Raw genomic sequence first — 15,555 nt, forward strand, 5'->3', positions numbered from 1 at the left:
GCGTGAGTGTAAGAATTCAGAAAAGTACGTAAATCTTTCTCCTGAATAAACTCACCCATGCTTTCATACTGAACTACCAACCTTTTCCCTTAAGAAGGCAGTGCTGAAGGAGCACTATTTCCTCTCTAACCTCACATCTTATCACTCCTTCGGTTCTTTGAAAATCCTGTGTCTTTTGCCTTCAAGTCCTATTGCATGCAAATGCTTCTTCCTGGCTGTCTTGCACTCACTGAGGCCCCCTGTCTGCTGTCACTAGTAGTGACTTACAGTCCTGCAAGTGCTAGATGCACAGTGAATGCTGAACAGTAATACATGCTGGGGGAATGATACAAGAAACTAAAGAGATTGAAAAAAGGATAATGTTTCAAATTACCCAATTTTAGCAAAAACTGTCTCTAAAATATAATGTGGTTAGTAATTTACACCTAAAGGTGAGTTCACTCAGTTAGCAAATGTTATGCAGAGAATGGGCTTGTTTAAGGCTCTGGGGAAGTTATTAATAAGCAAACCCGGAAAGGTCATGGCTCTCAGCTAGTGTGTACTCTAACTGAAGGGACAGAAAAGGAGCAATTGAATGACTATACACAATTTTCTCAGGTAGATATCATTAGCAGGAAGCTCATAAAATAGGGTAATGCAATGGCCTGACTTCGCAAAACAGGGTGTCCAGTTTAGATTATGATTTAAATAGCTTGTTGTTGTTGTTGTTGTTTTAAGCTAAGACATCCATAGCAGGAAGTGGTCTTGGATTTAAGAAGGATATGGGGAAATATTCAAAGCAAAGGGAACACCAGACACAAACCTGGAGGTGGAAATTAACTTGATGTGCTCAAGGAGGAAGATGAACAGGGGGAGGAGGAGAAGGGGCAAATAAGACAGGAGAACATCAGGCAGGGTCAAAAGACATCTCTAGCTGTGGCCGTGCATCATCGCTCTGCAGGTCTGATAAAGGGCTCCTGTGGCAGGCCTAGTGCAAGTGCAAACCAGTGGAAGGATCAGGTAGAGAGATGATGTGGTCTCTCTCATTTCCAGCTGACTGAGTAGGCTCTGCCTATGATGTGGAGAGTGCCTTGGAGAACAGCAGAATCAGACCAGAGACCTGAAGTCATCTTGTGTTGTTGACATAACAACTGAGCTCAGTCCATCACTGAAATAAAGCAACACTGAAGTCAGCCATTAAAAAAAAAAATTAACACATACCTTTATGGTAACACAAGACTTCTATATTCAGAGAAATTTCAAAATTTGTGGGATAAGCTACTATGAGAAATGAAGAGATTGAGTCAAATTACAGGCAACACTTTGTCTGACAGGCTGCCTTAGATAAAGAGAAAGAAATTGGAAAGGGGAATCCACAGGTAAAATAAAGTTTTGACACATGAGTCAAAGTGGTTTCTCTGCTCTGGCACCATGAAGGTCTAGAAAGGATTGGAGTTGGCGTCAGAAGATGTGAGTAGGAACTAACAGGTATGCGTTTTCTAAACATCTAGGTTCACTCACCTAACAAATAAAAGTTCTGCCTATGACTAGTATGAACAGCACTTCTGACATTCACGTCTCTTCAAACTCTTTGTATAGGTAGTTTTATCACAGAGTAAGAGAGCCAAAAACTTATTTCTATATCCTATAATCATCACTTCATATACTCCTATCTCCTCCTCCTAAGTTAAGACAACTGAAGAAGACACAAGCAATGAACTACATAGAAATTTCCCCCAATTAGAATGAGTTCCACGGTACAACTCAAGTCACATGTCTTCATGGCATTGACCTGACTGAGTGTACTGTGACTCCAAGGAAGTTCTCCACAAGACACAGAATGTTTGCTGCATTCATTCTTAGTATCTCCTACTTAGAAGTATGTAATGATTGATTAGCTTGAGAAGAGGAACTCTTTGCTACTCCTATCCAAAAGTAGAATGGTCTCATGCCCATAATGTATGTGATTGGGTTTCTAAAGACTGTAATGGGTAGGTTGGCTGAGCCAACTGCATATACATGTTGTAATCATCCAATGGAGTTTTGATCCAGGATATCAAAACACCTCATTTATAGCTTTAAGCATGGACCAGTAATTTATTCTTATTATTGAAATATAACAAGGGAAGATACACCAAAGGTGTATCTCTTATAAGGAATTTTTATTAAAAAATGAAAATTATACAACTTCAAAAGAAAGGTTGGCAGTTGGTCAAACTCAATAAAGCTTGACTATTTAAAAATCTATACATCTTTAAAATTTTGACTTTTGTCCAGATATACAACCAGCGCCTTCCTTGTCTACTATAATCTCCAAGTGAGACCTGAGGGACACATAACTCTGCACTGCTGCTAAAGTTCCCCAGTGGTCTTTTTAATGACAGAAATGAGCTAAGACAAAGCAAGACATTCTTAAAAAGAAACAGAGCTTTGGGGATATGGGGATATTGCTTTCCCAGATGATCAGACACACACATTTAAATAAAGACAGAATTTCAAAGCCATAGAAAGAAAATTGAACCAAAACATTATGCCAGTTTTTAGGTAAAAATACACCAAATAAGTGAGCAATTTTGGTATAGTGAGCAAACACAAACTATATCCACAATCACTCAGTTCTGAGGCATGATTCACATCTCTTTCCTCCAAGCTTGCCAACCCTTTTTGCAAGATCCAATGGGTTTAAACAAGGAAACTTACAGCCAAACCTTCAGTTTGATGTTTTGTACTTATTTTTTTTTATTTTAATGCATGTGAGTGTTTTGCCTGAATATAGTTCTGTGCACCTAGTGAGTGTCATATGCCCATGGAGACAAGAAGAAGAGTCAGATCTCCTGGAACTGGGGTTACAGATGGTCACATGCTACCTTCTGGGTTCTGGACATTGAACCAGAGTCTTCTGGAAGAGCAGCCAGGGCTTTTAACCACTGAGCCATCTCTCCAGCCCCAGTTGAGTTTTTATAAAGAAAAGAAATAGTAAGATTATAAAGATCCCATGGCAGCAGTTGATACACCAAGGGAGAACCCACAAATCAAATTGTTGTTAAGAAATAACTTGTTCATTTGGGTTTGGTCAAGTTTAGCTTCCTTCCTTCTTCCTTCCTTCCTTCTTCCTTCCTCCTTCCATCCCTTTCTTTCTTTCTTTCTCTTTTCTTTTTTTATAGTTTTTTTTTTTTGTAGTTTTTCAAGGCAGAGTTTCTCTTCATAGCCCTGGTTGTCCTAGAACTTGCTCTGTAGGCCAGGCTGGCCTCAAACTCATAAAGATTCACCTGCCCCTGCTTCCTGAGTGCTGGGATTACAGGCAGGTGCCACCACTGCCCAGAGGTTTGGTTTCTTAAGATGGTTGTAACTATTTAACATGTAGGTACACAGAGTGACTGTGTATTGTTCAACGTCTGATCATTCTCCAAGTTGAACCTGTATTCTCTGAACATCTCCAACTTTTTGTGTTTGCAATATATGCTAACAATAGGGTTACTTTTGTGCATGTTAAGAGCAAAATGCAAATAAGTGCCTCACATTTTGGTGTCTGGATTAAACAAATCTAGGATAATTATCTCAAGTGCTAGCTAGATGCCTAGTAGTTCCATGTAAACACCTATGGTCAGCACACTGGTCAGTGTTCTGCTGCCCTTGCCTACTGGTCTCTAGAGAGAACTGTTTCTTGCTAAGAATCAACTCCATTATACCTTTGAGAGACTATCTTTCCTGACTCCATTCACATACAAACTACTTGGAACGTAAACTTCCTTTTGTGCCTATATCTCTCACCCAATATCAGCAGTGCATTTTCAGCCCTGTAAATCACCCTGAAGCCTGCTGCTGAGCTCAATGTTCTATGAACCATTACCATTAAAGGGTGGGAACAACTGTGACAAAAATAAAATTTCCAATTAGATTAAAATTTCGTGGTGGCTGTCAGGGAGCACCCTCATTGGATGAGAATAACTGCCAGTTCTGTGTCCATCTAAGTGTGATTTAAGGAGGAATGACTGCTTTGTTTACCCAGTTCCTAGGGCGATCATCTTGTCCACACTTCCTCAAGCCCAACATGGAAGCTAGGACACCATTTGGTGACACTACCTGAGAATCTTCTCAGCCCTCTTTGGGAATTTATTTACAGCAGAAGATAAGTTTGAGACAGATTTGGGTGTTGGGGGAAGATTGTAGAGACCCAGCAAAGCTGGTGTCATATGCGAAAGTGTTTCAATACCACACTAGCTTTGAGAAATGTATTTATCCTATTCTCAACTGTTCATATAACTTCACTAATGTAAGGAAGTAAGACTGTTCTTGTCTTCATGTTGGTGCCTATACTGATTCTGGAAAGCTTAGCATATTTATATACTGGATGATTATTTTTTTAAGTTTTGAAGCTCAAAGTCAATTTTCTTACAATCTAAAAGGAAAACACCCAGGGCAAACTAAATATTGGAAACTGATAGAGGAGACAAGAAGAAAGAAGGAAGAAAAAAATGGCAATGAAGCTAGCACATACGCCAGATACATGGCAGGGAAGGAGGCTTTAGAGAAAGTAAGAAAACCCAAAGTATCGAGGAGGGGGGAAAAGCTTATTTACATTCTGGCCAATGTCTGAAAGGAAGAGGCAGAAAAGGGAACGCCTTTCTGACCCACACCACAGGAGAGTTGTAGACCAGTGGAACTTCATGGTGGCTCGCCAGGACAGGGCTGGGGCCAGGAATTCTGGGAGGAAAAGTGTAGTATCTCATTGAAGGAAAATGTACTCCATGTCCTCAGCATGGTCCAGGGTGAGCCTCATGCCATGCTCTACTTACAGCTAAACATAAATCGTAATCTTGATCTGCTGTTAAGGAATTTGACTAGATTCCTATAGAAGCGATGTAAGGAATGAGGCAAGTCTGGTGTAGCTTTTGTGACACTGTCTCCATTGTCTCTATTCCTGTTAGTCCCGCAGGGTTTCCCACACAGCTCCAAAAGGTTAAGAATAAAACCCTGACTCTCCTCTCCACCCACATCAATTCCACAATCACCAGTACCTCTCTTTGCCTTCCTTGTGCTTCTTCACTTAGAATAAGAAACTGTTCCTTGGAATGTGCATCCTTCTGGTAACTGAAGTCTCCCCTCTTTCTGTTTTCAAGGATGGGAGGAACAGTTTTATTGGACACCAGCTGGGCGGGGTAGTGGAAGTGCCAAACAGCAAAGACCAGCGGGTCAAGTCAGCCAGAGCCATTCAAATCACCTACTACCTCCAGACCTATGGTTCTGCCACTCAAGACCTCATAGGGGAGAAGTGGGAGAATGAGTTCTGTAAGCTTATGAGGAAGCTCCAGGAGGAGCAAAAAGACCTCCAACTGTACTCTCTGGCATCTTTTAGCCTCTGGAGAGACTTTCATAAGACCAGCATCCTGGCCAGAAGCAAGGTCCTGGTGAGCCTTGTGTTGATCCTGACCACGGCCACCCTGTCCAGCTCCATGAAGGACTGCTTGCGCAGTAAGCCCTTCCTGGGCCTCCTGGGGGTGCTCACGGTATGCATTTCCATCGCCACTGCCGCCGGGATCTTCTTCATCACTGATGGGAAGTACAACTCCACCCTGCTGGGAATCCCTTTCTTCGCCATGGGTAACTATCCATCCTTGTGGTAATCGGAGTCTGGCTGGTTTGGGGCAAGGTAGTACTTTCTTGACTTCTCAGGTGGAAATCTGTTGTAGTTTTGCTTGGGTGTGCCTGTGTGGTTGTGTAAATTTTTTCCTTGGAGTTTGTCTTACCTTGTTGAGGCCTTCAAAGGGCATTATGCAATAATCAAACCATTCTTCCCTTTAATCTGATGATGTCAGAAGTCTTTAAATTACACAATATGGCAATTCTCTACTCAGTTTTTTCAGAGCTGACAGGTTAGAAGTATCTGACTTTAAACTAAGGAGAGTGGGTACTTATTTCCAACAGAATTTTGTGGCCCCAATCATAGTTATACTCAATGATAGCAACATGATAGCTAATAATATTGACAAATGAAAAGTCTAAGAACAACTAATGCATCTTAATCTCAAAGATCTTCTAAAGGAAACTCAAACTCAATTGGTAGTTTTGCACAGAACCTACTCTATTCTTTTACCTGAGTAAATATTAAAAAAAAAAAAACACCTGTCTGATGCCACTTAGATATATTACCCAGTTTATATGCTTATTTCTGGAGAAAATAATTGGTAATCATCCTTAATTAAGATTATGAATGTTCTCCCAGCCAAACATAAATGATTCCTAAGTATAAAAATGTTGCATGTGTGCATGAGTATATGTAGTATACGTTGTATGGATTTGTTCTGGGAATAAAACATAAGTGAGGACTCAGTGACAGGATGGATGCGTCTTGTTGATAAAGAGAAGATGATGGTGATACCTGTGGTCTTCGAAAGGTTCTGCTTTAGGTAGTATAATTGTGTGTGTAACAATTCAGAAACTGAACCTCCAGGTAGTGACCTGGTGACCTGGCATGACCAAGAGATTCTTATGCTGTGAAGAACAACTTTTGATGTACTAGCTTAAAATCAGTTGTAAATAAGTTTCATTATTAAATGCTAAATATGCAGGTATGGGTGCAGAAAGCTCTTTAAGTGGGCCCAAGCACCTATTTCTTTTTACCTTCACAAGCATATTTGTAAATGCACGAAGGGCATACAAATTGTAAAAGCTGAGGTGAGATGTCTGTATTGGAAATCCAACTTAAGCATCCACTTTTTTCATAAAATACTAATGGAAGCTCTTCAAATGATTGCTTTTTATTTTGAGAGAATATAATGAAAGATACTAGTTGAAAGTAAACACTCAACAAATAGCTACAAGTGTTAGTGGGTTACATTGTATGAAAGGGCAATGAATTCCACAATGATAAGGAAACAGCCCTTGGCTTCATGAAATTGAGTCTTCAGGATTTTGCATATCATGTCAAATGCATATTCATTAGCTAATAAAATACCCTTTCCAAAATACCATGTAAAATATTTTGCCATTAGTGATAAATATGAGTCTAAGACTGAATCATTTATAATTTTATTTTCTTCTAAATATTCCAGTCTCTTCTTGATTTGAAAACTGACACAAGATTTCTAAGAATCACAGTAAGACTCCCAAGTAAGTCACGGCTTGCTCAAGCCTGGTCAAAACCAGTGACATCCTAATCATGAAATAGAAAGATACTTTTCAGAAAAGGATACAATTATACATTCTATACAAATAAGGTGAAAAACTACCTATACTAATGCCAGATTGTAATGCCAGGCCTACAAGGGCAAAGTGGTATTTTCATCCCTAATACCAAGAACACTAAAAACAGTAGTGATAGAGAAGTCCAGATGCACAGCACGCACTTTGTGCCTATCCACTGACCTTTAGAACCACAAATCAGCTCTGAACACTGTGGGCATGGACTTAAGAAGACAGCTCAGTGTGTATTCTCAGTGCCCCTGCAGTTCTAAGAGGAATGTGTCTGCTGTGCTCTGAAGGCATGGCAGTGAAAGACCCACAAGCACATGTTTAAAAATCCTGCTCCATCAACATCAAGAATCTGTTTCCACCCCAGTTTTCTGCTTATGCTGTGTGTGATACTGAACACTCAGTAATATCAGTTTGCTCTGGTTCTTCACATAGAAAATGAACAATTGGGGCTACTCAGTATTCAGTCTGAAGATGCCACAGAATTATTCATTTCCTCATTCATTGAAGGAAGACTTTTGTCATTTTTTTCAAATTGCAGGGCTTATATTAACTTCCAACCTCTAACCTGAGAGAGAGAGAGACAAAGAGAGAGAGACAGAGACAGAGAGAGATATACAGAGACAAAGAGACAGAGACAGAAACTAACAGAAATACCACACTCTTGCATACAGAGCATCAGCTAAGCAAAGCTATGAGTCACAGAAAACACATAGTTGTGGAGGTGCTGAAGAACAATGTGGTGTTAAATGTAAATAAATTCGGTTTGTCAAATACATATTTGCCAGTGGCATGCATGACGCTGGTTGATGCAAACCCTCGGGTGAATTGTGTTTATGAAATTTCGAGGCTGCTACATCATCTAAAATCAGTAGTATATGGGAGGAAGCCCAACACTCTTGGAAACCTCTATTTCTGTCCTAGTTAGCTTTCTGTTGCTGTGATAAATCATGACCAAAAGCAACTTGGGGATGTATGAGTTTATTTGACTTATGTTTTCACATCATATTCCATCATGAGGAGAAGTCAAGGCAGGAACCTGGAGGAAGGAACTGTAGCAGAGGCCATGGAGCAATGCTGCTTATTCACTTGCTCTCCAGGCTTAACATTCAGCTGCCTTTCTTATTCTTCCCAGGACCACCTACCTAAGGACAGCTCCACAGGGGTTGATTGGGCCCTCCTACATTAATCATTAATTTAAAAATGCCCCCCACAGACTTGCCTATATACAATTCTGATGGAGGAATGTTTTCAACTGAAGTTCCCTCAGTAGCCAGAAAGAAAAACTTGTCTAAAACTAAAATTAACGTAGAAAGCTAAGTGAAGTAAAAGAAAGAGCCACCTAGAAATCTAGCAAAGAGCTTTTGGAAATGAGAAGAGAAACTGAGGACAAGAATAAGTGGATGGATGGAGTAGAATGAGCAGCCAGCTAAGGAGATGGGCTAGAAAGATTCTATGGGGCACTGAGCAGGTAATTTTTCAGATTTTTATCTGGGTGAAATAGAATACTATATGAACGAACCACTTTGAGACAAGAAGGTATGTTCTGATACCCTTTTTTAAAGAGTCTTTAATTGTGTTGTGTAAATCAGTCTGCAAAAGAGCAAGAATAAGGCAAAAAGTGATCACAAAACCATCCTGGGGTACAGTGATAACATAACAGCAACAGTGACAGTGGTAAAAACGCATTCAACTCAGAATAGGTACCCAAAAGTCAACAGACAGGATTTGCTGACGACTGAATATACCCTATAGGAGAAAGAGGTATCAAGGGTAACCCCAAGGTTGGCAGAGTGAATAATTAATAGACTGAAGTTGCCACTGACTGCTAAGAAGGTCTTGGGAAAAATGAGTCACAAGTTAAGGATAAAGTAATCAAAAGGTTACTTTTGTATCTGTTAAGCCAGATATATCCATTAGGCATCCAACTTCAGAAATGTGGATTCAACTAGATATTTAAGACTGTGTGGAATGTGGGTTCAGAGATAATATATGGAAGTTGGAGCTGGAGATAGTAGTCACTTCTCATGGCATTAGTAATATTAAATAGTTTGAAAATCTGCTAAGATCAACTAGACAGATGATTATAGACCAAAGCAAATGCCTTTGGCTCCAGCCTGGAATAGTCAATATTTAAGACTGGGAAGATAGGTTGATCCAGAGAAATGAACAATAAAAATCATTTGACAAGGAAGAAAAGCCCGCAAACCAAAAAGAATAGTGTGCTGGAAGCAAAGTAAAGATGTTTATGAGGAGCAAGATACCAATGATGTAAGAGCTTCTAGTACCTTGTGTCCCATGAGAACTGAGAAGTGGAAGTGGCCTCTGATTCATCAATCTGAAGGCCAGGGATTACTTTAACAAGAACTGCTTTCAGGAATGGTGAGGGTGAAAGGGTCATTTAAAGATGTTCAGCGAGGTGGGCAAAAGAAAGGCAGTGAGTAAGAACACTGCCAACTACCTTTGCATTATTTGCTTTAAATGGAAAGCAAGGATGTTTATGTGTAATAGGAGATGGTCAAAAGAAGGAAAACTTCAGAGTAAAACAGAAAGAAAAGAGGAAATTACAAAAGGAGGAGAGAAGGTTCTGCCTCTAGATCACAGGCGAGTCACTGGCTTTATATAATAAGGCCATAGCCAGTCTATAGATAAGCAAAGAAACAATACCAGGACAGAAAACCATTCAGTGGGCTGATGAAGGCATGGGAGCCTGCATGTGGAAGTTTTCCTCTGTGGCTTCAATTGATGTTAGTGTTCATGATTTTAATAAACTTATGAATGAGCAAGAATGCTGAACTTTTAAGCTCCCAGCCACAAGTAACTGGGTGAAGAAGTTGAATTTGATCAGAACAAAAATAGATCCTAAATAACATGCATACAAAAAAATTTCAATGTTCACCATTTTGTGTTGGGCCACACTCATAGCTAGTTGTCTTGGAGCATGTGCTCACATTGGACAGAGCTGGGCTAGAGCAAATATGATCTTGTTCACATGGTTGGTACGGAATCTTGGATCTCTGAAGGATGATTTCATATTTGACTGTTGAACTGAGTATGTAAACGTGTCCTTACCACCATGGTGTTCTCTGAATAGTTAGACTTCTTATATTCGATCAAGGGTCTCCTAGAAAATGTATTTCAAGAAAGCTATGCAGAAGATGCAAGTCTGGCCTACATACAGAACTTGCACCACATCAAAACTGTCATATTCTCCTGGCTGCATACCAATCACTAGGGCCAAGCAGGATTAAAGAATGGGACAGTAGGACTCCATGTCTTAAGGAGAGTCTTGGCAGGACAACATTTCAGAGGAGGGTGTGAAACAAGAGCTGTTCTTCTGGCAGTCTTTAGAAGATGTGTTCTTTTTAGAATCATAATGTGAGTGAGCAAGAAAAATAAAGGAGAATCTAGAGGTACTTGATGCAAAGGTTTTTCAGGAGAGATTATTCTAGGGAAATAGCTACATTCTGCTCTTTCTGGCAAGTGTAGGATTGAGGATTTTGGGATTTCATGGGACCAAACAGGCTTGATATACAATGGATTTTATCCCAAGGAAAGTAATATCACCAAAAACTATGATAGTAGCTGTGACCACAAGTACACTGAATTACTAGCAAACCATTAGCAAAAAGGAGAAACTGTCCCTGCAATCTGTAAAGAAGTTAAAACACACCAAGGATAATTTGTACAATATGTAATATGTAATTCAGAAGTGTGAAGTTTTCAGACAGGATAAAATATGACATCTGTGACCACCCCTGAGGATGAAGAATGGTACTTGTGGTGATATACTGTGTACCATAATAAAATTTGCCTAAAGATCAGAGAACAGAACAAGCCACTAGATTAAACATAGATGCCAGGTAGTGGTGGCACACACCTTTAATCCTAGCACTCAGGAGTTCAAAGCCACCCTAGATTACATGATATTGACTCAGTCTAGGAGAGAAACAGAGCCAGGCAATGGTGGCACACACCTTTAATCCCAATACTTGAGATCTCATGCCTTTGCTTGGGAAGCACACATGCCTTTAATCCCAGCATTAGGAAGATTGAGACAGGAAGTGATGGCTGGGCAGAGAAAGGTATATAAGGCAGGAGGAGACAGGAACTGAAGGCTTTTCAGGCTGAGGAGTCCTAAAGGTAAGAGGTGGGTGTGACTTGTTCCTTTGTCTCTCTGATCTTTCATCATTTACCCCAAGATCTAGCTCTGAGTTTTTATTAAAAGACCTATTAAATTTCATACTACAGTACTTGTAAGACCCTCAATCCCAGTAACACAAGGAAATAGACTAGAACTTTCTTCAGGTACATATACAAGGAGCAACCAGTTTTTCTTAAAGCAAGACTCTTAGAGCAGTGATTCTCAAGCATCCTAATGCTGTGATCCTTTAATACAGTTCTTCATAATGTATTGACCCCCCCCACCATAAAATTATTTCATGGCTACTTTATAACTATAATTTTGCCACTGTTATGAATCATAATATAAATATCTGATATTCAGGTTATCTGCTATGAATAGGTGATTCAATCCACAAAGGGGTCATGACCCACAGGTTGAGAACCACTGCTCTAGAGCTCTCTGAAAGGGGGACTTGGGAAGTAGTGAATCTTTGAGTTGGAAGTATGTCTTCAAGAGCACCTTTAAGAGCTTTGGGAGGGATGAGAAAATGGTCAGACAGGAAATGTATAGAATTCTATGGGAATATGAGTCCCAAGAAAAGAACTGAGTCTCTTGCACCATGTTTAGTATTCCATTGTGAGAGATTTTATGGCAATAGTAGTAATGCCCTCCCCAGCTTCTCATCTCATCAAAGTAAAAGACGTCCAAGTTCCAATAGTCTCTCCCTTTCCTTCTCCTCTTCTCCCTCATCCTCCTCCTTTCTCTCCCTCCACTTCTTCCTCCTCCTCATCTTTCTTTTTCCCTCACCTCCTCTTCAGCTTCCATCTCCTCCTCTTCCACCTTCTCATTCTTCACCTCCTCTTTTTCCTCCTCTTCTTTTTTCCTTTTACCTCCTCCTCTTCCTCCATTTCATCTACATCTTTCCTTCTCTTCTTCTCCCTTCCTTCTCTGTCTTCTGCTTCCTATATCCTATAAGCCATTCTCCATACATAGCATTTGTAGTTAGGGTATTCCTTACAACTCTATGCAAGATCATGAGTATTTCCCATCTCTTCCTGCTTCAGCAGTCTCCTGGGGATTCATCGTTGTTTAAGTGTATACTTTTTAACTTGTTATCTACCTTCCCTCACCAGAATGCAAATCCCTCTAAAATATGCAGTCACCTTGTTCCATTCAGTTACTTCCCATGATAATAAACAGCATCTGGTAAAGAGTAAACTTAACAAATGTACATAGAATTAATGATCAAATGGCCTGCTAGTGTTTTTCAAATGGTTTATGATGCATTAGAGGATCGTTAAACCAATATAATGTGTCATGAACATCATTTTTATTTCACTGAGAAGAAAAGAGGGAAGGTAAATATAGGAAACTGCTACATAAGGTGCTTCTGTAACATAGTTTTCTTAAGTTTCATATGTAAGTATACAAAGGGTCATGATGTAAAATAAATTTCCTAACATGGGTTACTATCAATATTATCTTATAAGACAGTGTCTAGAAACTTCTTTGGATTAATGTCTTAAACACAGTATGGTGGCAAGGGGGTAATATTAGCAAAGGAGGCAGCTGGAAGAACTCATCAGAGGTGCAAACAGCACCTGGTCTTGTTGGGAGTAGAGTTAGGAAAGGACTGTATTCCCTTTGTTTATCATGCTTGTGTCACATGCTCCATGGCATCTTATCTAGAATTTTCCCTCATTGGGGAATGCAGCTGTGACTACTTGGCATCATTACCACTGTCTAAAGCACACACAGTGGGCATTTTTGAGCACTGACTTGTGGATGGTTTTTCTAACTCTTAGCTTTCTCGGAATAGGATGTCAAAAATTTTGTTTGTTTTTTAATTAGAAGTCTTAATGTGTCGTATATGCCATTGTTCAATTTTAATTTCCTTACATTGTCCTCTGTTCTTTCCGAGCTTTGACATGAGTCCATTTTAATAATTAAGACATCATCTCACTGCCATCATTTCTTTTCTATTTGCTATGAGATACTCTGACAAAAGCCAATTTAGGGGAGAAGAGGTTTATTTTAGTTATTTTAGTTCACAATCCAGGTTACAGTCCATTACTAAGAGGAAGTCACAGCAGTAGTAGCTTGAGACAGCTAGTCGTGACACCCCCACACTAAATAATAGAAATAAATGAGTGCATACATGCTTACTTGCTTATGTTCAACTCAATCACTCTACTCTCATAAGGATCCACACACACCTAGGATCAGAGCCACCCACATTAATGAACTTGATAAAGACAATTTCTCCTAGTCATGCCTACAGGGCCAACTCAGTGTAGAACATCCCTCATTAGACTCTCTTCCCAGGTGATTCCAGGTTGTGTCAGGTTGACAGTTAAAGCTGACCATCACATTCACTTCCTTGTTTTGATAGATATTTTTTTGAAGGGAGAAAAGGAAGATCTTAGCCTAACAAAACATTGAAGGTTATGTCAGATATTGGAGGTAGCACTGAATAGGATGTACTCTTTGTTTATAATGCTATACAAAATTAGTTAGAATTATAGGCTGACTCCTGATTCCTTAAAGTTCCTTTACAATATAGTAGTGGTTCTCAACCTTCCTAATGCTGTGATCCTTTAATACAGTTCCTCATGTTGTGGTGACCCTCGACCATAAAATTATTTCATTGTTACTTCATAACTATAATTTTGCTACAGTTTTGAATCATAATATAAACATCTGATATGCAGGATTTCTGATACACGACCCCTGTGAAAAGGTCATTTGATGCCCCCCCCAAGGCAGTCACAGTCCACAGGTTGAGAACCACTGCTGTATAGACTCCATCCTCATTTTTTGTATATGTATTTGTTCAAGTACTTGTTCAAGCACTGTACTGAATTTTGGAATGAAGAATACTGTTAAATAACACAATTTTACTCAGAGTGAGAAGCATGTAGACCAGTTCTGCAGAATTTAATTTATGTAAATACTCTGGAAATACGTGTAAATATGCCTCATACTGTGCAGTTTGTGGTGCTTCTATTTTTAGTCGGTGGATCAGTTGATAAATCAGGATTGAATATTAAGCAGATAGGGAAATGAGTGAAGCTGCAATTTATTCACTACGTGGTAGAATGATGGATGTGCCACAGAGCTTCGAGTCTCCCAACCCGGACTTCTGAGCTGTCCTCAAATACATGTCCATCAGAAACAGCCTCAACAATCCTTGTTAATTATAACTGACTTGGCTGTCAAGTCAGAATGTGCCAAGAAAAATATTTCTGACATGGGGCAGCTGTAATTGCCAGGCAGAACGTGATTTTTCTGCAAAGCTGCCTCAAAGTACACACTGCCATTCACACTCTGAGAATGCAGTAAAGCTCATATCATTGCTTTTTCATTTCCAATGAGAAAATAAAGCCCTTAGCAGACAAAATTTACTCTAAAAGTGAAATTTTATTTCCTATGTAAAATTAATTTTGAAGCTAGAGTTTTCATACCCTTTCACCTAATACAAGAGAATATTGACATAGAGAAAAGAAGTACACCTTATGCTTATTTGGCGGTCCTAGAGGACTACCTCCTAAGAACTGAAGAGCCTCTGGGAGATGAGTGTACCTGATTTTCTGAAACATTTTGACTTCTACATGTATCAAATACCTCTGTATCTGAATTGTTGGTTACTTTTTACTTTCATTTTTATTCTCTTTCTCTCTCTCTCTCTCTCTCTCTCTCTCTCTCTCTCTCTCTCTCTCTCTCTCCCTTGTGTGGTGTGTGTGTGTGTGTGTGTGTGTGTGTGTGTGTGTGTGTGTGTGTACATGTCTATGTCTCTGTGTGTGCTTGTGTACACACATGTTTTATTGAATGTGGTTCATGTATGCCAATGTCTTCTGGAGGTTGTCCTGTCTTTCTCTTTGTTTGAAATAGAGTCTCTGTCCTTTGGGTTGGGTTGTGGTTATCCTTTGTTTGTCCACTATGACTATGGATGCCAAGCTAAGTGGCCTGCTAGCTTCCATGGATTCTACTATTCCTGCTTCACTCCACAGGAACAAAAGGACTGTAGACTATCACTATGATTTTAAGTGGGTTCCAGAGATTCAAACTCAGGGCTTTCCCCTTACATAGCAAGTATTTTAACTATTACTGGGCAGTATCTCCAACCCTTTCCATTTAAAAACTTTTTTCATTGTCTATTCAGTATACATGGTACTGTGCTGTGTGAGGACATTTTAATGCAAGTATATATTGTGCATTGAGCATATTCCCTTCCATGCTACTCATCCTTCCCTCTCCAT

General features: G+C 39.6%; 1 protein-coding gene across 3 annotated transcripts in view; it reads left to right on the top strand.

Moving 5' to 3' along the window:
* Positions 1–15,555, top strand: part of Ptchd4 (patched domain containing 4) — a 204,011-nt gene that overhangs the window by 55,479 nt on the left and 132,977 nt on the right. For all 3 annotated transcript variants that reach the window (XM_052745379.1, XM_052745378.1, XM_052745380.1), the window contains one exon: positions 5,100–5,580. In XM_052745379.1, coding sequence (XP_052601339.1) covers positions 5,100–5,580 — 481 coding nt within the window. The remainder of the gene's footprint in view (positions 1–5,099; positions 5,581–15,555) is intronic.

Source organism: Peromyscus californicus, unplaced genomic scaffold, assembly GCF_007827085.1.
Source record: "Peromyscus californicus insignis strain IS unplaced genomic scaffold, ASM782708v3 Scaffold_19__1_contigs__length_69161282, whole genome shotgun sequence".
Lineage (NCBI taxonomy): Eukaryota > Metazoa > Chordata > Mammalia > Rodentia > Cricetidae > Peromyscus > Peromyscus californicus.